The 16,181-nt window shown below is 44.4% G+C and overlaps 1 protein-coding gene across 2 annotated transcripts in view; it reads left to right on the top strand.

Moving 5' to 3' along the window:
• The window catches only part of TMEM106B (transmembrane protein 106B), a 111,832-nt gene that overhangs the window by 31,205 nt on the left and 64,446 nt on the right, over positions 1 to 16,181 (top strand). For both annotated transcript variants that reach the window (XM_086941981.1, XM_086941982.1), the window contains exon 3: positions 12,578 to 12,641. In XM_086941981.1, coding sequence (XP_086798107.1) covers positions 12,578 to 12,641 — 64 coding nt within the window. The remainder of the gene's footprint in view (positions 1 to 12,577; positions 12,642 to 16,181) is intronic.

Raw genomic sequence — 16,181 nt, 5'->3', positions numbered from 1 at the left:
TTTTTGAACCACAGACCTATATTTTTTGGTTCATCAGACCTGCAACCTTAGTTGCTTAACAGGAAATAAGATGGTGATTGAATTATAGTTTTAAACGTCTATCAGCTTTTAAAACCCGGATTGAGTGCAAGGGCAGGACAGGCAGGTCTCCCAAGTAATGGAGGGGTTTTATCTGAACCTTTGCACAGTGAGTTTAAAAATTCTGGAAAGTGAGTCACCTAAAACAGAGTTGGATGGATGCACAAAATAACTAAGGGAAGCCATGTAAAATTGTGTGATGAACAGGTTGGTAAGAAATACATATTTATTGAGAAACGCAAGGTTCTTTTCCACACTTGTAAAAATATTTCTAGAGTGCATTACTCGCCCTACAGTGATGGTCCAAAAGGGGGTGGTGATGGACGGAGCATCTGAAACAATCAAACACTCACACCCAGTCAAAAGATCTGGGTTTAATCCATCACCGTTCTTTAGCCCACTCTGCCACCCCAGTTCAGACATGGATATATGCAAATCAGTCTGACCCTGTGCCTCATGGGAACAGTCCAGCCCGAACTGCCAAGCCATGTCTTCACTGGACCGGAAACAAGCTTTCGAGGACCGGTTTCTGGCATTCCAGCCGTCTTCAGCCCGGCTTGCTTGAATCCAGTGGCAAAGTGAGCACGGGACTGTTGAATGGTTAAAATCTACCGACTCCATTGCATCAAGACAGGCAGGAAGCTGCAACACCCACAATCACAAAGCCCAAAAAATAGTTTCAAAACATTTCTGATCACAGTGATGTTGCTAAAATCTCATAATCCCATGTTCACAGTCTTTTGGAGCACGAGAGAAAGGGCTGGGGAAGTATAGCTTCTTACTGGATACCCTTGGACTTGTAAGTAAATACCCGTCAGAAATTGGGTTATTAATTCGGGAGGGGTTGACCCCTACCGACTTACTAAATACACCTGGTTACGTCAAAATATACTTGCGAGACTATGATAGTTATGACACAAGCAGCAGTCAATTCCCAGAGAAGTACATGTTTAGATCAAGCAGTACTAGCAATTTTAAAGGAAATAACCTAATGCAATAAAATGGCCAAACCAGCTTAGAAGATTATTGACAATTCAATCAACTAAAAGACACCAAGATTATGAATAAGATAAGGGTAACCAGAAATATGAATTTAAACATTTTTACGACTATAAAATAAATCTAGGAAAACTAAAGTGTGGTTGAAATGTAACAGTTTGCACATGACCAGGATTTAGGGAATTTCGGGCTAACTTCAATGGAGCAGAGGTCAGATATACTAATCAGGTTATTCCAGTCATAGTTTGTACCATTGGACTAAGGGCCTTATTTGGTGAACTGGATACTCTGTCACTTGGCAGGTGTCCTGTCTGCCATATTACAGGTGCATCATAGCCTATGGGACTTGTAATGCAGCAGACAGGATCTCCGCCACATTTGACAAGGTATTCCTTTTGCCAAACTCTAAATAAGGCTCCTAGTCCCTGAACTGGACAACAGGCTACTTTAGGCTGGATCCATCCTACATGGGCCTTGCTTAAGCTCTGTTGAACAGTGAGCACAAGACCCACGTCTGGGCATAACAGGCCCTAGTGATTTCTATGGCTGAGATTATTTTAAGCATTTTTCCAGTCACGTTCTTGTTGCCTCAAAGACCAGAAAGGATGTACGGCGAAACAATGCATGCCTTTATACCACATCCTTTACACACAGTGCGTTTACAATGCAGTGCCTTCAGTACACATGCCTTTAGCACACATGCCTTTACGACGCAAGGTAAGTATATGGTAATGTAAGAGAAACATTATATATATATATATTTACACACACACAAACACGGTTAGTAATTGTAACCCACCTCTTTTTAAAATATAGTTTTCCCCTTTTTTGGTCGAGCCTGGGCAGTGCACGCGCTGCTCTGGGAGTCCTGTTGTAATCTAGACTTTGACTTGAAGCTTCTCCCATCTTTTCCATTCATCCCCGTCCCTATCCTTCATATTTGCCTGCTTTTGTTTTTTCTTCAGCACGCTTAATTTGTCCTGCTTTATGGTGTTTCGAGTACTCCCTGCAGACTGCCTCTGCTACATGTTATCTTATACTTTTTTTAACATGCATTCCTTCGTGCACCATTTTATTTTTTGGGGGTCTGACTCAGCTTTGTGTATCCGCACTGCACCTGCTTCAGGAACGCCGCACTTGAGTTTTCAAAGGAGTACATTTTATTAGAATCAGTGCAACTGCCACTGTACTTTATCGCGTTGGTAACCACGTTTCATGTAGAGCACGCAGTCATCCTCCCCCTCCTTCATTATGCACCCCCCACCGCCTTCTCTGTGCCCTCCCGCTTGACGCAGTGAAGATATTGTCTGCTTTTATTAGTTACAGGTTGTTTTTTAAAGACAGGAGATAAAGTGATACTGCCCAGAATCACAGGATGGTGAAGCCAAGCTGAGACTCAAACCCTTTGTTCCTTAGTTCCAATGTCTGCTGCTCTGACCATAGTGCCACATCCTTCCCCCCCCCCCCCCCCTCGCCCCGCCACCCCTCCCTACTCCTCCTCCTCCACTCAAGATGAGCATAAAAAGCACAGGGCGCTGCAAACCGATGTTTACACAGTTAGGGAACCACTAATAAATAGTACTTTGCAGTATGCTCATCTGAATTCTACACCGCTCCGTGTTGTCAGACCTGCAGTGATTGCCCTGTGCCTGAAATGGCAGTGTAACCTCACGTTCAAGGCGTCTAGTAATAGAGCAGGTGGGAGACGAGGATGTTGCAATGCAGTTGTTTTAGCGGAGTCCGTGAGGTGAGGGTCGTTGTCTGATCTGACAAGCAGAGACCGCACCGAACAGCCCGGGGGTTTGTTTGCACGCATTAACAAGCTTTTACGTATGGTGGGAGTCAGTTGTCTTCATTGAGTTGTGGGATGCAGGCTAATGCATTTCACACTCCCTTTACCAAGACTGGAAGAAACTGTGTGCATTTCAAGTGTTACACCGGGTCAGACTGCCCACAGCTTCGGTCCTGCACTTGTTTTCTGCTGAGTTCGCAGCTGGCAGCAAAGGTGGCTGACTATCTCTCCCTTTACAATGATTGCGGCCTCTAAGTGGTGCTCACTGGGAGTGTGTCTGCACCTTTGTAGTTCTGTCTCCGTCCTTTTGCTGTTCTACTCTAGAGGCAGGGCTCGAGTCGGGGTACCACGCAGGTGGACAGCGTCCCACCACTTATTTTACTGGGTGGACGCCGTCCCCCCTGCCCAAAAGCTGGACTTCACTCTTTGGCCTCTCTGGCGGCTCGACAGCCTGGCAATTAGAGCGCCGAGCTGAAATCTGTCGATGCGTAATTACAGGTGAGACTTTGTATTGGGAAACAAATCGGCAGCCTCTTCCAAACAGCGGCAATCAGTTTTTGTGTAATTGTTTGTGACGGTTTTTCAGCTGATCTGCCCTGCGTTTCACTTTGGCACCAGGCCTCTGGCGTGATGTGGGGTACGGCAGGTTGCAGACTCATCTAAAGGCATATGAATACCCATGAGATTGCTGTTGTGACGTCACTTCCGGTGACCGCGTCCCCCCACTTCTTTTTTTAGGACTTGTGCCCTGTCTAGAAGGTCCTTGCCCAGAGTTTCAGCACAGCTGAACCCAGACTCTCCCGAGGTCTGGCAAAATTTAAAAACTGCGGCTATATCCAGAAATAGATGGTAAGAGAAAGTATCTCTTTAAAAGAGGGACAAATGATATGCACTTATTCGGAAGAAGGTGTGGGAGGAGTAAGAGGGGAAATAAAATAGTGCGACTTGCAGGTTACAGTCTCCGATCTACGTTAGATAACTGGGAGCGTTGAGAGTCTGCTGCAGTGATCAGCATGTAACAGACCATAACACTCATAACAAGGGAAGTAATATGCATGGCTCCAATAATGTGCGTGTCGCTGTAGCAAATCTGTGTGTTTTTTAGACTAGTGCTGTCGGGAGCACCTTCCACCCCTCAGCTGCGCAGTACTTTGTAAAAATGCACACCTTTGTGTTGCACAAATAGGATACAATTTTACAGTGCTGTAAAAGACACGTCTCTGATGTTATCAGACACACTTGCATTAAAGCTGCTGTTTCATATAAACATTAAAGCATTGCGCCTCTGACACTGCATTCAACAGAAAACAATGCCGGAACAACACCCATTAGTAGGCTGCATTAAGGGTGTAGTACCTTATGTGGCTAATGGGTATACATTCAGAACTCCAGAGGGAAACCTAGTAACAGCCTGTGGTACTGCCCCTTTCCTTGCTTCGTGGATTTTCTCTTATTGCTTATGATACAGTTACATCTTTCCTCTTTCTTTTAAAGCACTATTCTTACCACCCCTACTTTCCACTCTTTTCTCTCCATTCTCTTTCCTTCCTATCTCTTTAGATAGATGCACTGCGTATGACATCACATATGTGATGGTGTGAGTGGGTGTATGACAGGCTTTATGGGGGTGTGAGTGTTTCTGTGGATTATGTCATCAGTGATATCATTTGAGATGTCAACAGTGATGTCACTGACCATATTATGAGTGATGCAATGTGTGAGGTCCTAAGCAGTGTATTGTGGTGGCATAAGTTGTAGTTAGCTCATGTAACTATAACTGTGGGATTTCTACGGTAGGGTTTTGTGTGTGTGAAATCTGAGCCTAACTATAACGTCCCTGTAACCTTTTGTTTTTTCAGTGAAAAACTCTCTATCCCATGAAATTATGGCATGATGATTACTATAGCTACTGTGCCTTTTATAGCTGTAGACACTTCACATTATATTGGACCCTTTGTTTACTTGATGCTCCTTAGGCATCAACAGAGTCCAGTGCACTGTGGGTCATCCACCCAATCATTATATCCTTAAGCTAGCAAAGATGTTTTCACTGCTGGTGGCATTGAAGATGGTGAGAAAATGGGTTGTTGGTTTGAGAGTGTGTGTGTGTGGGGGGGGGGGTTAAACCCTGCTCATGTAACAGTCACAATCCTTGTCTATGTGAACTACAAAACAAATTACAAAATTAACTTGTGCTAAACCCTCTGGTAGATTGGCACACAAGCACATTTATGTAGCACTCCAACAGTCCTAACGTGAAAAAACAACAAGAGAAATACCACACCAATTTAGAAAAACAGATTAAAATGTAATAAATTATTTGATACTAAACCGACAAAAATGCAATTCGTAGAAACTGAGATGTGCAATTTCAGATATTTGAGGTAAGTATAGAGCCTAAAAGCACAACTGGCCATTTGCGGCAATTTGGTTGTGAAAGATTGGGTGTAAGGAACACGTTCATGCCAACCGCTATTGAGTATGGTTGGGATACGGGGACCAGGTTAGTCCCACTGAAAAAGTTACTGCCTAAAATCCAGCGCAAAAAGTTCTGGTCGCCGTGGAGGAAGACGTGAGGAGGAGAGCGAGCGTAACAGATGGTTATTACTGTTGCACAAAGAGCATGCCGGTGTCACACATGACATCACTGTGGTGTGAAGATCCTGTTGGGTATTTCGGACAGCCTTTGCTAGAGCTTCATGTTGCCAGTCGCCGCTGGTGGTCGCTGTAACTCAAGGAGTCTGGTTCACTGGAACCACATGATTGCAGGTGGCAAGATTTTGCCGCAAACAGATCTATTCACATTCTCGAGGAGCACATCATTTGAGGCTTTCTCTTTTTCTTGAAGGAGCTCACCTGATGCCACAGCAAGGATCCAGAACTGGGAGGCACTCCTTGGAGATCAGGGACCTACTCCAGGGGTCAGGCAGGTCCAGTGCAGCAGGTCAGAGGGGAATGGCAGGGAGTCCTCTGGAGCAAGTTGTACACAGTTTCACAACAAATTCCATAAACTTTAGACAAAGTTTACTGCAAGAATTACTCAAATACAATAATATTGCTCATGGAAATCATTTATCTAAAGCCTCAATTTGAACAGTCAGAAACATGAATTCCCATTGTCATAATCACATTTAATATCAGTAAATAAGAACATTTGACCACACAATATCATACAGATGCAATAAGAACATTTGATGGTTGCCTAGGGAAGGAATGAGAAAAATCATGAGAAAAACCGAGATTCAGCATTTTGATCATACAAACCAAAATATGCAGAAATGAAGCACAGAGTGCCTCAGACAGGAGTCGGCCAACCCTTCAGCCAAAGGGTTATTTCCTGCACACTTTAACAGCCTATAAAATACAAGTTCCAGGTCAGTTAGGAAAGTTCAGTTCAATGGTTTGGCATTAAAGGGAAATCAAAGTTTAGTCAGACAGCATGCCAGGCAGGGAAATAGACAAGCATTGTAAATGCAATAGGTCTCGCATTTGATGGAGTTGGAGCTATTAGCATTGTAAATCACAATGTTTTTTACTTGTGTTATGGAGTGTATGTATGTGGTGTGCTGTAGAATTATGTTGGTAGGATTGGATTAGTTGTGTAATTGTGAGGAGTGGAAATGTGTGGATTGGGATTCTGTAGATACTAATTATCTGGACTTGAATGTATTGTAATTCTGTGGAGTGGAATTTTGTGTTGTGGAGTGGTATGTAGTGGAGTTTAATTACGTGATATGCTGTTGATGGCTGCCTTCCATTGTACAGGACGCCTATAAGTAATATTTATAAAAATACATGATGTAAATAGCTAAACATGATTGCGCTTTGTAAGGATATGCCCTCCCCACCTTAATAAAACAAAGAACTCTTCCCACTGTAATACAACAAAGAACTATGTTGTGTGTCTTTTTTTTGTAGAACTTTGCACAGGATGCCTATTACTTAGCGAGTCAAGTAGCGCTGTTGGAAAGGAAGTTCCCTGTATCGCCTCAGCCCTTTAAAAACAATGTTTTGTAGCGTAATGCCATACTCCGTACCAATGTACTGCACTTCGAGATCTTACATGCTTCACCAGTGCACTGCAGTTAGACATGTTATAGGTGCCATCGCGCACTGCACTCTGATATGTTACATGAACAATCAGTGCACTGCAGTCAGGTGTTATAGGCATCACTGTGCAGAGTTGTTCTGCTTTCATAAATGTCACACGCACCAACAACCTGCCATAATGTGATCCCTGCCCTAATTTTAGTTAATGTGACCCCATTCCCACTGTCCTACAATCTCAGGCATTCCAGTGTAACCGAACGCTATGTACAAGCGCGGCTGGGAAGATGCGCCCAACTGTTAGTGCAGTTACTGCCTCTAAGTGATGATTCACCAGAATGGCTGCCCCTCAGGCAGTCCCAGTACTGTCTGTATCAACACTTCCCACTTGCTGGCGCCGTTAACACTGGTTTGTGTTTGAAGGGCTGCATGCATTCCCTAAGAACAGATTCAGCAATTTCTGGGAGGGTGGGCCTGCCTGCTTGACCTCTGGGCCTACTCCTTGCTGTGGTAATAAGCGGTGTGCCCCTCCCGTACTTGGGGGACTTTAATCTGGCTTCAAAATGATTCAGGTGGAAATAGGTTATTGTTTTCTCCTTTTGTTGTCCTTCAGTTCAAAAACGATGTTGCATTAAACAAAGGGCAGGAACTGTAAAGGAAGACTATAGCTGGGCTCTGCGCGTATCGGCTTTTATTCTGGTAAAACATGTGAATAGATTAAAATAAAAGTGTGCTAGTGTCGCCTAAAAGAATGATGGATTTAACCCAGATCTCGGATTGGGGGTGAATGTTTTGATTTGTTCTGCATTCCGTCCATCAGTTGTGTGTCATTTGCATCCTTAAGATCTTAACAACAGATAAACCATCAAATCACTTCTGCGAACTTCTTCCAGCCAACATCTTCAGCGAGATCAAACTTCTCGAATACCCCTCTGGACGAAGATAGTGAATGCCTCACTACTGAACTGCCTAAAAGCAGGACAGTTAACCCCTCATTCTAAAAAGACCTACAGCGGACAACAAAATCCCACATAACTACTGTCCAATGTCCACTATTCCCGCCCCAGCAAAACTACTGGAGAAATACGTCCATTCCCAACTATGCAGCCGCACAGCTCAATTTGACCTCATTGGCCAGTTCCAATCAGGCTTCCGGCAGATCCTTAGTACAGAAACAGCCCTAACACACATTGTCGATGATGCACTCCGAATCCTAGATCAAAATGAATCTTGCCTCCTAATCCTCCTAGACCTATCCTTAGCCTTCGATACGGTCAAACTTGAATCTCCTGGACTTAAACATGGAATGGGTTTATCAGGGGCTGTCCCAAAGTGTTTTGCCTCTTTCTTAGACAACCAAACTCAAAGAATCAAGATTAACGAATCGCTGTATACAAAAAAGCCGGTCACCTTGGGAGTCCCCCAGGGTTCCTAATTACCACCTACCCTCTTCAATCTATTCATGGAGCCTTTAACCGAAATTCTGAAGCTCTCCAACTTTCATTACTACATGCATGTGGATGATGCCCAACTATACCTAAAACTATCATCCCCAGATGATATTCACTTACTCAACACAACTCTCCTAAAAAACGCAACTGGCTGAAGAAAAACCACCTGAAACGTAACACGCTCAAAACCGATTTACTCCTAATTTCCGCACTACAAGGACTTTGTGAGATTTAAAATTTGATGAAACACTTAACAGCCTTCAACTGCAGACCGCACATCATAGATTCAACAAGATCACTGGGAATAACACTGGACAAGAATCTCACCATGCAGGAACACATAAGCACAGCCACCAGAGGAGCAAGCTTTTATATGGACATTCTTAGAAAACTAAAACCGTTCCTCACCGCCGACCACCTCAAAACAGCTGTGCAAGCTCTAGTGATACCCAGAATTGACTATGGTAACACAACCTTATGTGGTTTGCCGAGATCCAGACTAGCTCCACTAAGAGCCTCCCTCAACACTGCTGCAAGACTAGTCACCGGCTCCAAAAAGAACAAACGTCTCGCACCGGATCTAAAGAAACTGCACTGGCTCCCTTATGAGGCAAAAAAACCACAAAAAATAGCTTGCAAGACACACAAAGCCCTGCACTTCAACACTCCAAAGCATGTAGCCAATAAATTGGAATTATAAGGTGGTGGCAGAACTCGAGAAGCACCAGCACCATGCTACTGAAACCTCAACATTTCGGAAAAAGAAAACCTAAAACTGTACCTTCTCCGGGCTAGCACCTGGGATTTGAAACACCTAGACCCCTCAATCACTTCCTTAAAAAAAAGAAGGTAAACTATGAACAAAATTCTACCCTGATCCCAATTCTTGAGCTAGTTGGGAACTAATCAGACGCAGCTCACAACCAGGATCTACGTTTGATTCTTAACTGCGAATTGCTAACGCACTCTTTAATACCTTCTACAATGAGTATTGATAACATTTATGTTTTCCTATTATCTACTCGTATATATGTTCTTAGTTTATCGCAATTTCTATTTGATGTAACATTTCTAAAGAGCTCTGATACGCTTCCAGGGTCTAGTTCGCACTATATAAAACCGTATAAATAAAATAAAAAGGTTATTCTTAAGGTCCAAACACACTGTTCTCTGTGGTCAGATGAAATTGAACCTCTTTTCCCTTCCTTGTGGGGTACCACAGGGGTCCTCACTAAGTCCCACGTTGTTCAATTTCTGTGTCCTCCCCCCCCCCCCCCCTCCACTCACCACCCCCCCCATCCAAGTTGATCTGATCCTTTGGTCTTCAGGTGCTTTCTTAAACTGATTAAACACAGATCATTGTGTCGATTACAGAGGATGGGCACTTAATAGCAATTAATTTTAAGAACTGTATGAAGGCAATCTCTGTCTGGATGAGAGCTAATTGCTTTAAGTTAAATGCTGATAGAGCTGAGGTTATTATCTTTGGAGGTCAATCTTCAGTCTGGAACAGCAGTGGTGGCCAGATGAGTTGGGAAGTCTTCCTCCTCTAGTGAAATCTACAAAAAATCTTGGACATGGTATTTTCTTTTGATCTACAGTTGAGCCGGACAGTTTCATCCTTTTTAGGTCTCGCCTGAGCCAGCGCATGCGCTGCTCTGCGAAACATTTAGTAAGCGGGGTTTTCAAAGTGCTACCCCATGCTTTTGATGGCCTAGCGCTTGCGATTACGTGCGAGCGCACACCTGCCAGCTTTCACCATCCGAGGCGCCATCGAGAGCGTGATCAGTTTCACTTTCGCATTCCACTTTTGCGCGCCTGCACCTCCCGTTCGCGGCCGCACGTGTGCATTCTCATCTCAGGTTACATGTTCACCCTGCGTCTGTCCATGTTGATTCCTTTTGTTGCAGTAAGTGTCCCCGTCTTTCCTCTGTACTTTTAGTTTCCATTACTTGCTATTTTTTTCCCATTGCCGAGTTCTCAGATCTACCAACCATATTCTTTTCAATTCCTTTAAAAATTGGCAGATCTTGTGTTATTTGCCACCTCACAACTCATTGAACTGTCAGAATCCACACACCCCTGTCACCGATTGCTATAGTTGTCACTGTACTATTATTTGCTAATTTGATTTGTGTAGCTTTTGTATTTTTAGCATTTTGTATTTTCTAATGATGGCAACCCTTCAAGCTCATGAATTCAACTATTCCGAAGTCTATCTAAATTATCGTCTGTCGTTTGCAGTGAGCTGGCATCAATCCTTCCATTTATAAAAGGTTTTGCTTCGCCTGCATGCCTCTTGCAATGTGTTTCGCTATTCTTGGGGAGGTCGTTGATCAACTGGTATTGCTGTTGATTGATTATGCAGAGTCCGATACTGTATTATTTATCCTTCTTCATCTGACATGGTTAAACAAAACGGTGCTGCGTGTTCCTCCTTCTGCTGATTTATGCCAGGACTGTGAGCTCAGGGCTTGTGCAGTGACCAATACACGAGCTTGACTTGTTTTATCTGACAGGTTCTTGTGCTAGTTATCTGCAGTACGCAACTATTCTATTACAAAGGTGAAATATAGCATTACTTTCAGGTTTTAATTGCTGATGGTTTTGTGGAAGGAAAATAAGATTTCGTTCTTTAGATGTCCGCAGATGTCTCTAGAACCACATGCATTGGTTGATTGCTTCAGGTGTGGTTTTAGCCTGGAGCATTGGTTAACCAGGTATGCTGCCTTTGTTCTGTGTGGCTCCTACCGAATGGCTTTTTGCCATTTGCACTGTACCATGTATAAAACAAGCATTGGCATAGCCAATAGGTCTTGCCTTTGGGACCTTATAAGCGTTTAGCCATGCAACAGTTGATGTTGTTGCACCAAGGATATTATGCTGCATAACTACATACTTATATGGTCCCAAAAGCGGGACCTATTGGCTATGCCAATGCTTGTTTAATATAGTCAGAATATTGCGGAAAGTATTTACTTGCATCCCACAATCAGCCCACAAAACAGCAGTTTGGGCACTGATCTCTTCGAGAATCGATTAGTGCAATGCACTCTATCTAAATATCAAGAGGTATTACCTAAAGAATCTTCAAACGCTCAGAATGCACCAGCAAGGCTTAGAACCTCTCAAGTATCAGTCAGTTTCTGTGGAACTTGCGAAGCTGCACTGACTTCCAGTTAGCAAGCGAATCAGGTTTAAGGCCCTAAGTATTACTTCATAAAGCCCCGTACTGCTCAGGATCTCGAAATTCTGGAAGGTAATGTGGGAGGAAGATCCTTCTTGGTGGCCAGGGATAAGCTGTGGAACACCCTTCCATGCCAAGCCTTGTGAATCATCTGGCCTTCAGAAAGTCCCTTAAAACCTGGCTTTCTTCCACAGTCTGATTCTGCTTCCGCTTGGTCATATATGGTTGCTTTCCGGGCCCTAGTTTAGGTGCATCCTTTACCTCTAGTGCCGTGACACCTTTTGGTCTTTGAGCGCTTTATAAATTTGTTTCAGTCATTCATTCAAATTTGTATTGATTTTGCAAGGTATTCAGTTTCTATACCATAAACAGAAGAATGTTATATTGACGAACTTGACCAAACGATACGATATATCTTGATTTTAGACATTGTATGGATTTGGTATTTTAGGTCCCCATTGCAATCTATAAGGAAGGGTTATTTATTATATGACTTTGTAATTCATTGGTTATGGTCTCAGTTTTGGTACTAAAATCAATAACAGAATTTTGACTTTGTACCTATTGAACAAGCTGAGATGACTAACTATTTTCATAGCGGACCAATGGCGCATTGTTTATGTAACTTGATAAAAAATTATGAAAACCAAGCAAAATTATAAGTTGATTCGATTCATAAATGTTCTACGTTTACTAAATAATTAGTGATTGTGGTGGCAAAAATAAGAAAGTAATGGCAAGTGTTGTTTAAACTGGACCCAGTGTTCCGAAATTCATGAGAAAAGATGACCAATGTTGGAGATTATATAAACTCTTGCATTGCTTTTCGTGTGATTGACAGGACAACAACCTATGAAGGTGTTTGCCTGGTTTTTACTAACTTCGTACTTTATTACAGAGCCCGCATTTGTCATATATGAAGTTGCCAGACCCATAAGGTGCTAAGGATCTTGACGGTCTGGCGCGCACAAATGTTCGAACATAATTTTTTTAATTACTGTTACTTTCCTTATGTCTTTGCAGGGCAGGAAAATCAGTTGGTTGCACTAATTCCATATAGTGATCAGAGGTTGCGGCCAAGGAGAACGTAAGTACTGTCAGAAATGTGAGCTACGTTTTAAACTTAAACGTGTGATGGTGATGAGATTGGTGTTGTGTACACCCCTGATTAATTGTGCTCTTGGTGCTTACCGAACACCCTGGTTAAAGTCCTTGTAACTTTGTTGGCCATTGGTAAACAAAAGGAGCATTTACCTAAGGCGAGACTTATATCGCCGGAGGATTCCTGCACGCCTCTCCCCACCGGTTCAGCCGATCTTGACGCTGACGCCGGCACGGAGAGGGACAGACGCCATCTTGGGACAGGCAGGGTAGCGGTCCAGTTCTGGCCGCCTCCCACCCTCCCTATGTATATAAACAATTGGACTTCTCGTCCGCGCAGCGGGCGGGCGCAGCGGGCGCGCCGTTGGCGCGCCGAAGGCGCGCCTAAGGCAAGCCCGTCTGCACCCGTCCGCGCCTGGCCCGCGCCTAGTGCCGGTCCCCCTGCCCGCCTCTCAGGGGCTCCTAGCGTTACCTGGTCTAACACAGCACTATTACAACTGCGCCCGAGGGTGTGTACTCTGACCCCTCCATGTTGCCCGAGTCAATTAGAGGAATCCTCGTTTGAATGTCCGCTATGTACTTTCAGATTGCTACCTGCTAGAAAACTTGTTTCTCAGCATGGTAATCTGAATAAGCGGCATATACGAGCTTCTCCGCTTAAAATTGCGTTACTCAACTGCCGCTCAATGCCACGCCATGCTGGGGAGATCTGGTCTTCCCTTACTTCTGATGCTTGGGATGTACTGTTTCTCACTGAGACCTGGCTGAAGGATTCTTCGAACCCTGATATTCTTCTGGCTACGCCTCCGGGCTACCTTTTTAAAGGTTGTCATCGTGTAGGTGGACAAATGGGTGGTGGCATTGCTATTATAGCCAAGGCCCATTTCAAGGTGACTACCACCAAACTTGAAAATATTGGAAAAATAGAAGCATTGCACTTCACCCTGGCAGATTCTGCGGCTGTCATTTTAGCCGGGATTTTGGTTTATAATCCACCTACTGCCTCGTCTAGCTCTCTCTCTTCGCTGGTACATTTGATTGCAGATCTGTCCCTTAAACACTCAAATTTCATTGTGCTCGGGGATTTTAATTTACATGTGGATGATCCTCTATGTGCCCCGGCCACCCAATTTCTGGACTCCTTGAAAGGCCTAAATTTATCTCAAATAGTTCAGGGCCCCACGCATAAAGCCGGCCATACCTTGGATCTTATTTTCTCAAGGCACTTGGACATTATGCTTCACCCTCCCCTCCCGCTTATCTGGTCGGACCATTATCTCTTGCCCTTTGATCTCACCCTCACCTTGGCACCTTCACCAATTGCACTCAATAAGGAGCATGGGAGAAAATGGCACAAAGTTACCTGTGCCACTCTAGGTCCTCTCCTGCTCTACGGCGATGAACCCTCGTCAAGTAACACTGTTGACGAAAGGGTGTCTAAGCTTAACGCTACTCTCCTGAGCGCCATAGATGCTATTGCACCCCTTCAATCTGTCATGTCTGCTAGATCCCGTCCTTCCTCTCCCTGGTTCTGTTCGACTCTTAGGGAGGAGAAGAGCCGTTGTAAAAAACTTGAGCGTCTATGGCGTAAAAATTACGATCCTGAGGCTAAATCCATTTACAAAGCCGCTTTGAGAAAATTTCTCTCCTTAAAACGGTCAACTATGAGAGACTTTTTCTCTCTTCAAATTGAGAAGTCTAAGAACTCCTCTAAAGCTCTTTTTAAAATTGTAAAGGATTTCTCGCATCCTGCTGCCTTATCCTCCCAGATTCCAGCTAGTCAGGCACTATGTAATGGTCTCTCGGAATATTTTCAGGAGAAGATCGTGACCATCAGGTCTTCCTTCCCTGTAGTAGGTATTTCATCACCTCCTAGGGAGACTGACGAGGTAAATACTCTCCTAGAATCTTTCAAGGAGATGACTATTGAATCGGCTCAGAGATTAATTACCCAATGCAAATCTGGTTCCCCCCTGGACCTGATCCCGGCCACAATGTTGGGCATTTTGGCCCCTATATTGATTGAGCCTCTCCTTGATATCTGGAACTGCTCTCTTGGTTCGGGCCAGTTCCCCTCTATATGGAAGGAGGCCATGTTGGTCCCGATCCTTAAAAAGGCGAATTCAGATCCTGGCCTTTTCCCTAACTATCGGCCCATCTCCCTCCTCCCTCAGTCGGCTAAGATCCTTGAGAAAGCAGTTCAACTGCAGCTGGCTGAATTTTTGGAGTCTAATTTACTCCTTCATGATTCCCAGTCGGGTTTTAGAGCGGGCTTCAGTACGGAGACGGCTCTGCTGGAAGTCTCCGAAACTGTCAGAGAGTGTGTGGATAGGGGCGAGGAGGCCATGTTGGTCCTCCTCGACCTATCCGCCGCCTTTGACACGGTTTCTCATACGATCCTTCTAGATCGCCTGAGCCAGGTGGGCTTAGGAGGTACTGTGTTGGCATGGATCAGTTCTTTTTTGAAGGACCGTACTCAGAGGGTCTTTTTAAGACCTTTTACATCTGCTGAGAAACCCCTTCTCTGTGGTGTTCCCCAGGGCTCGGCTCTGAGCCCTTTATTATTTAATGTGTATCTTGCCCCCCTGGCCAAAGTGGTAGAATCTTGGGGAGTCAGAGTGATCTCCTACGCTGATGATACTCAGCTAGTGTTTTCTTTTAGGGATCACTCTGACACCTCGTTTGCCAACTTCCGTCAGTGCCTTAATAACATTTGCAACTGGATGACCACTAACCACCTCAGGCTTAATACAGATAAAACAGAGGTAATGTTTTTTAATCAGAAAACGTCCATTCCCTCTAGCCTTTGGTGGCCAACGGTCCTTGATCCCCCCCCGATTCCAGCCACTACTGTTCGTAACTTGGGTTTCCAGTTCGACAACACCCTCTCCTGTGCTCCTCACATTAACAAAACCACATCTGCCTGTTTTGCAAAACTGGGTATGATAAAAAAAATTTTGCCTTTCCTCCCTTTGAATGCTCGCAGAACTGTGGTTCAATCTCTGATTACATCCCACTTAGACTATGCCAACAGTCTCTGCGTAGGTGCTCCCCTTTATCAGATTGAACGCCTACAAATCGTGCAGAATGCCGCGGCCAGATTGATAGGTAACATTCCTTACCGTCAATCCGTAGCACTCTATCGTAAACAACTGCACTGGCTCCCTATCACTAAACGTATCCAGTTCAAGATTCTGATACTTACTTTCCGAGCCTTGAACAACCTCGGCCCAGGCTATTTGAAAAAAAGGATTGCTCTATCACACTCTGTGAGATCCTTACGCTCTAATAGTCTGCGTCTTCTGATCGTTCCGCGCTTCCGCCTATCTAGAGTAGGCGGCAGAGGTTTTGGAGTGGCTGCAGCCAGATTATGGAATAAGCTTCCTTTGGAGCTAAGATTTACCCCCACTGAATCCATCTTTCGCCGCAAACTAAAGACTTGGTTGTTCTCCTCTTGATTCCCTGCTCCCCCTCTTGTCCTTGAGCTCATTGGTTGTCAGCGCCGGGACACCCCTTCTGGGGTAGC

The sequence above is a fragment of the Lissotriton vulgaris genome, chromosome 10 (genome assembly GCF_964263255.1).
Source record: "Lissotriton vulgaris chromosome 10, aLisVul1.2, whole genome shotgun sequence".
NCBI classification, from domain to species: Eukaryota; Metazoa; Chordata; class Amphibia; order Caudata; family Salamandridae; genus Lissotriton; species Lissotriton vulgaris.
Note: the sequence above shows the minus strand (reverse complement) of the source record. Positions and strands in the feature narration are given on the sequence as shown.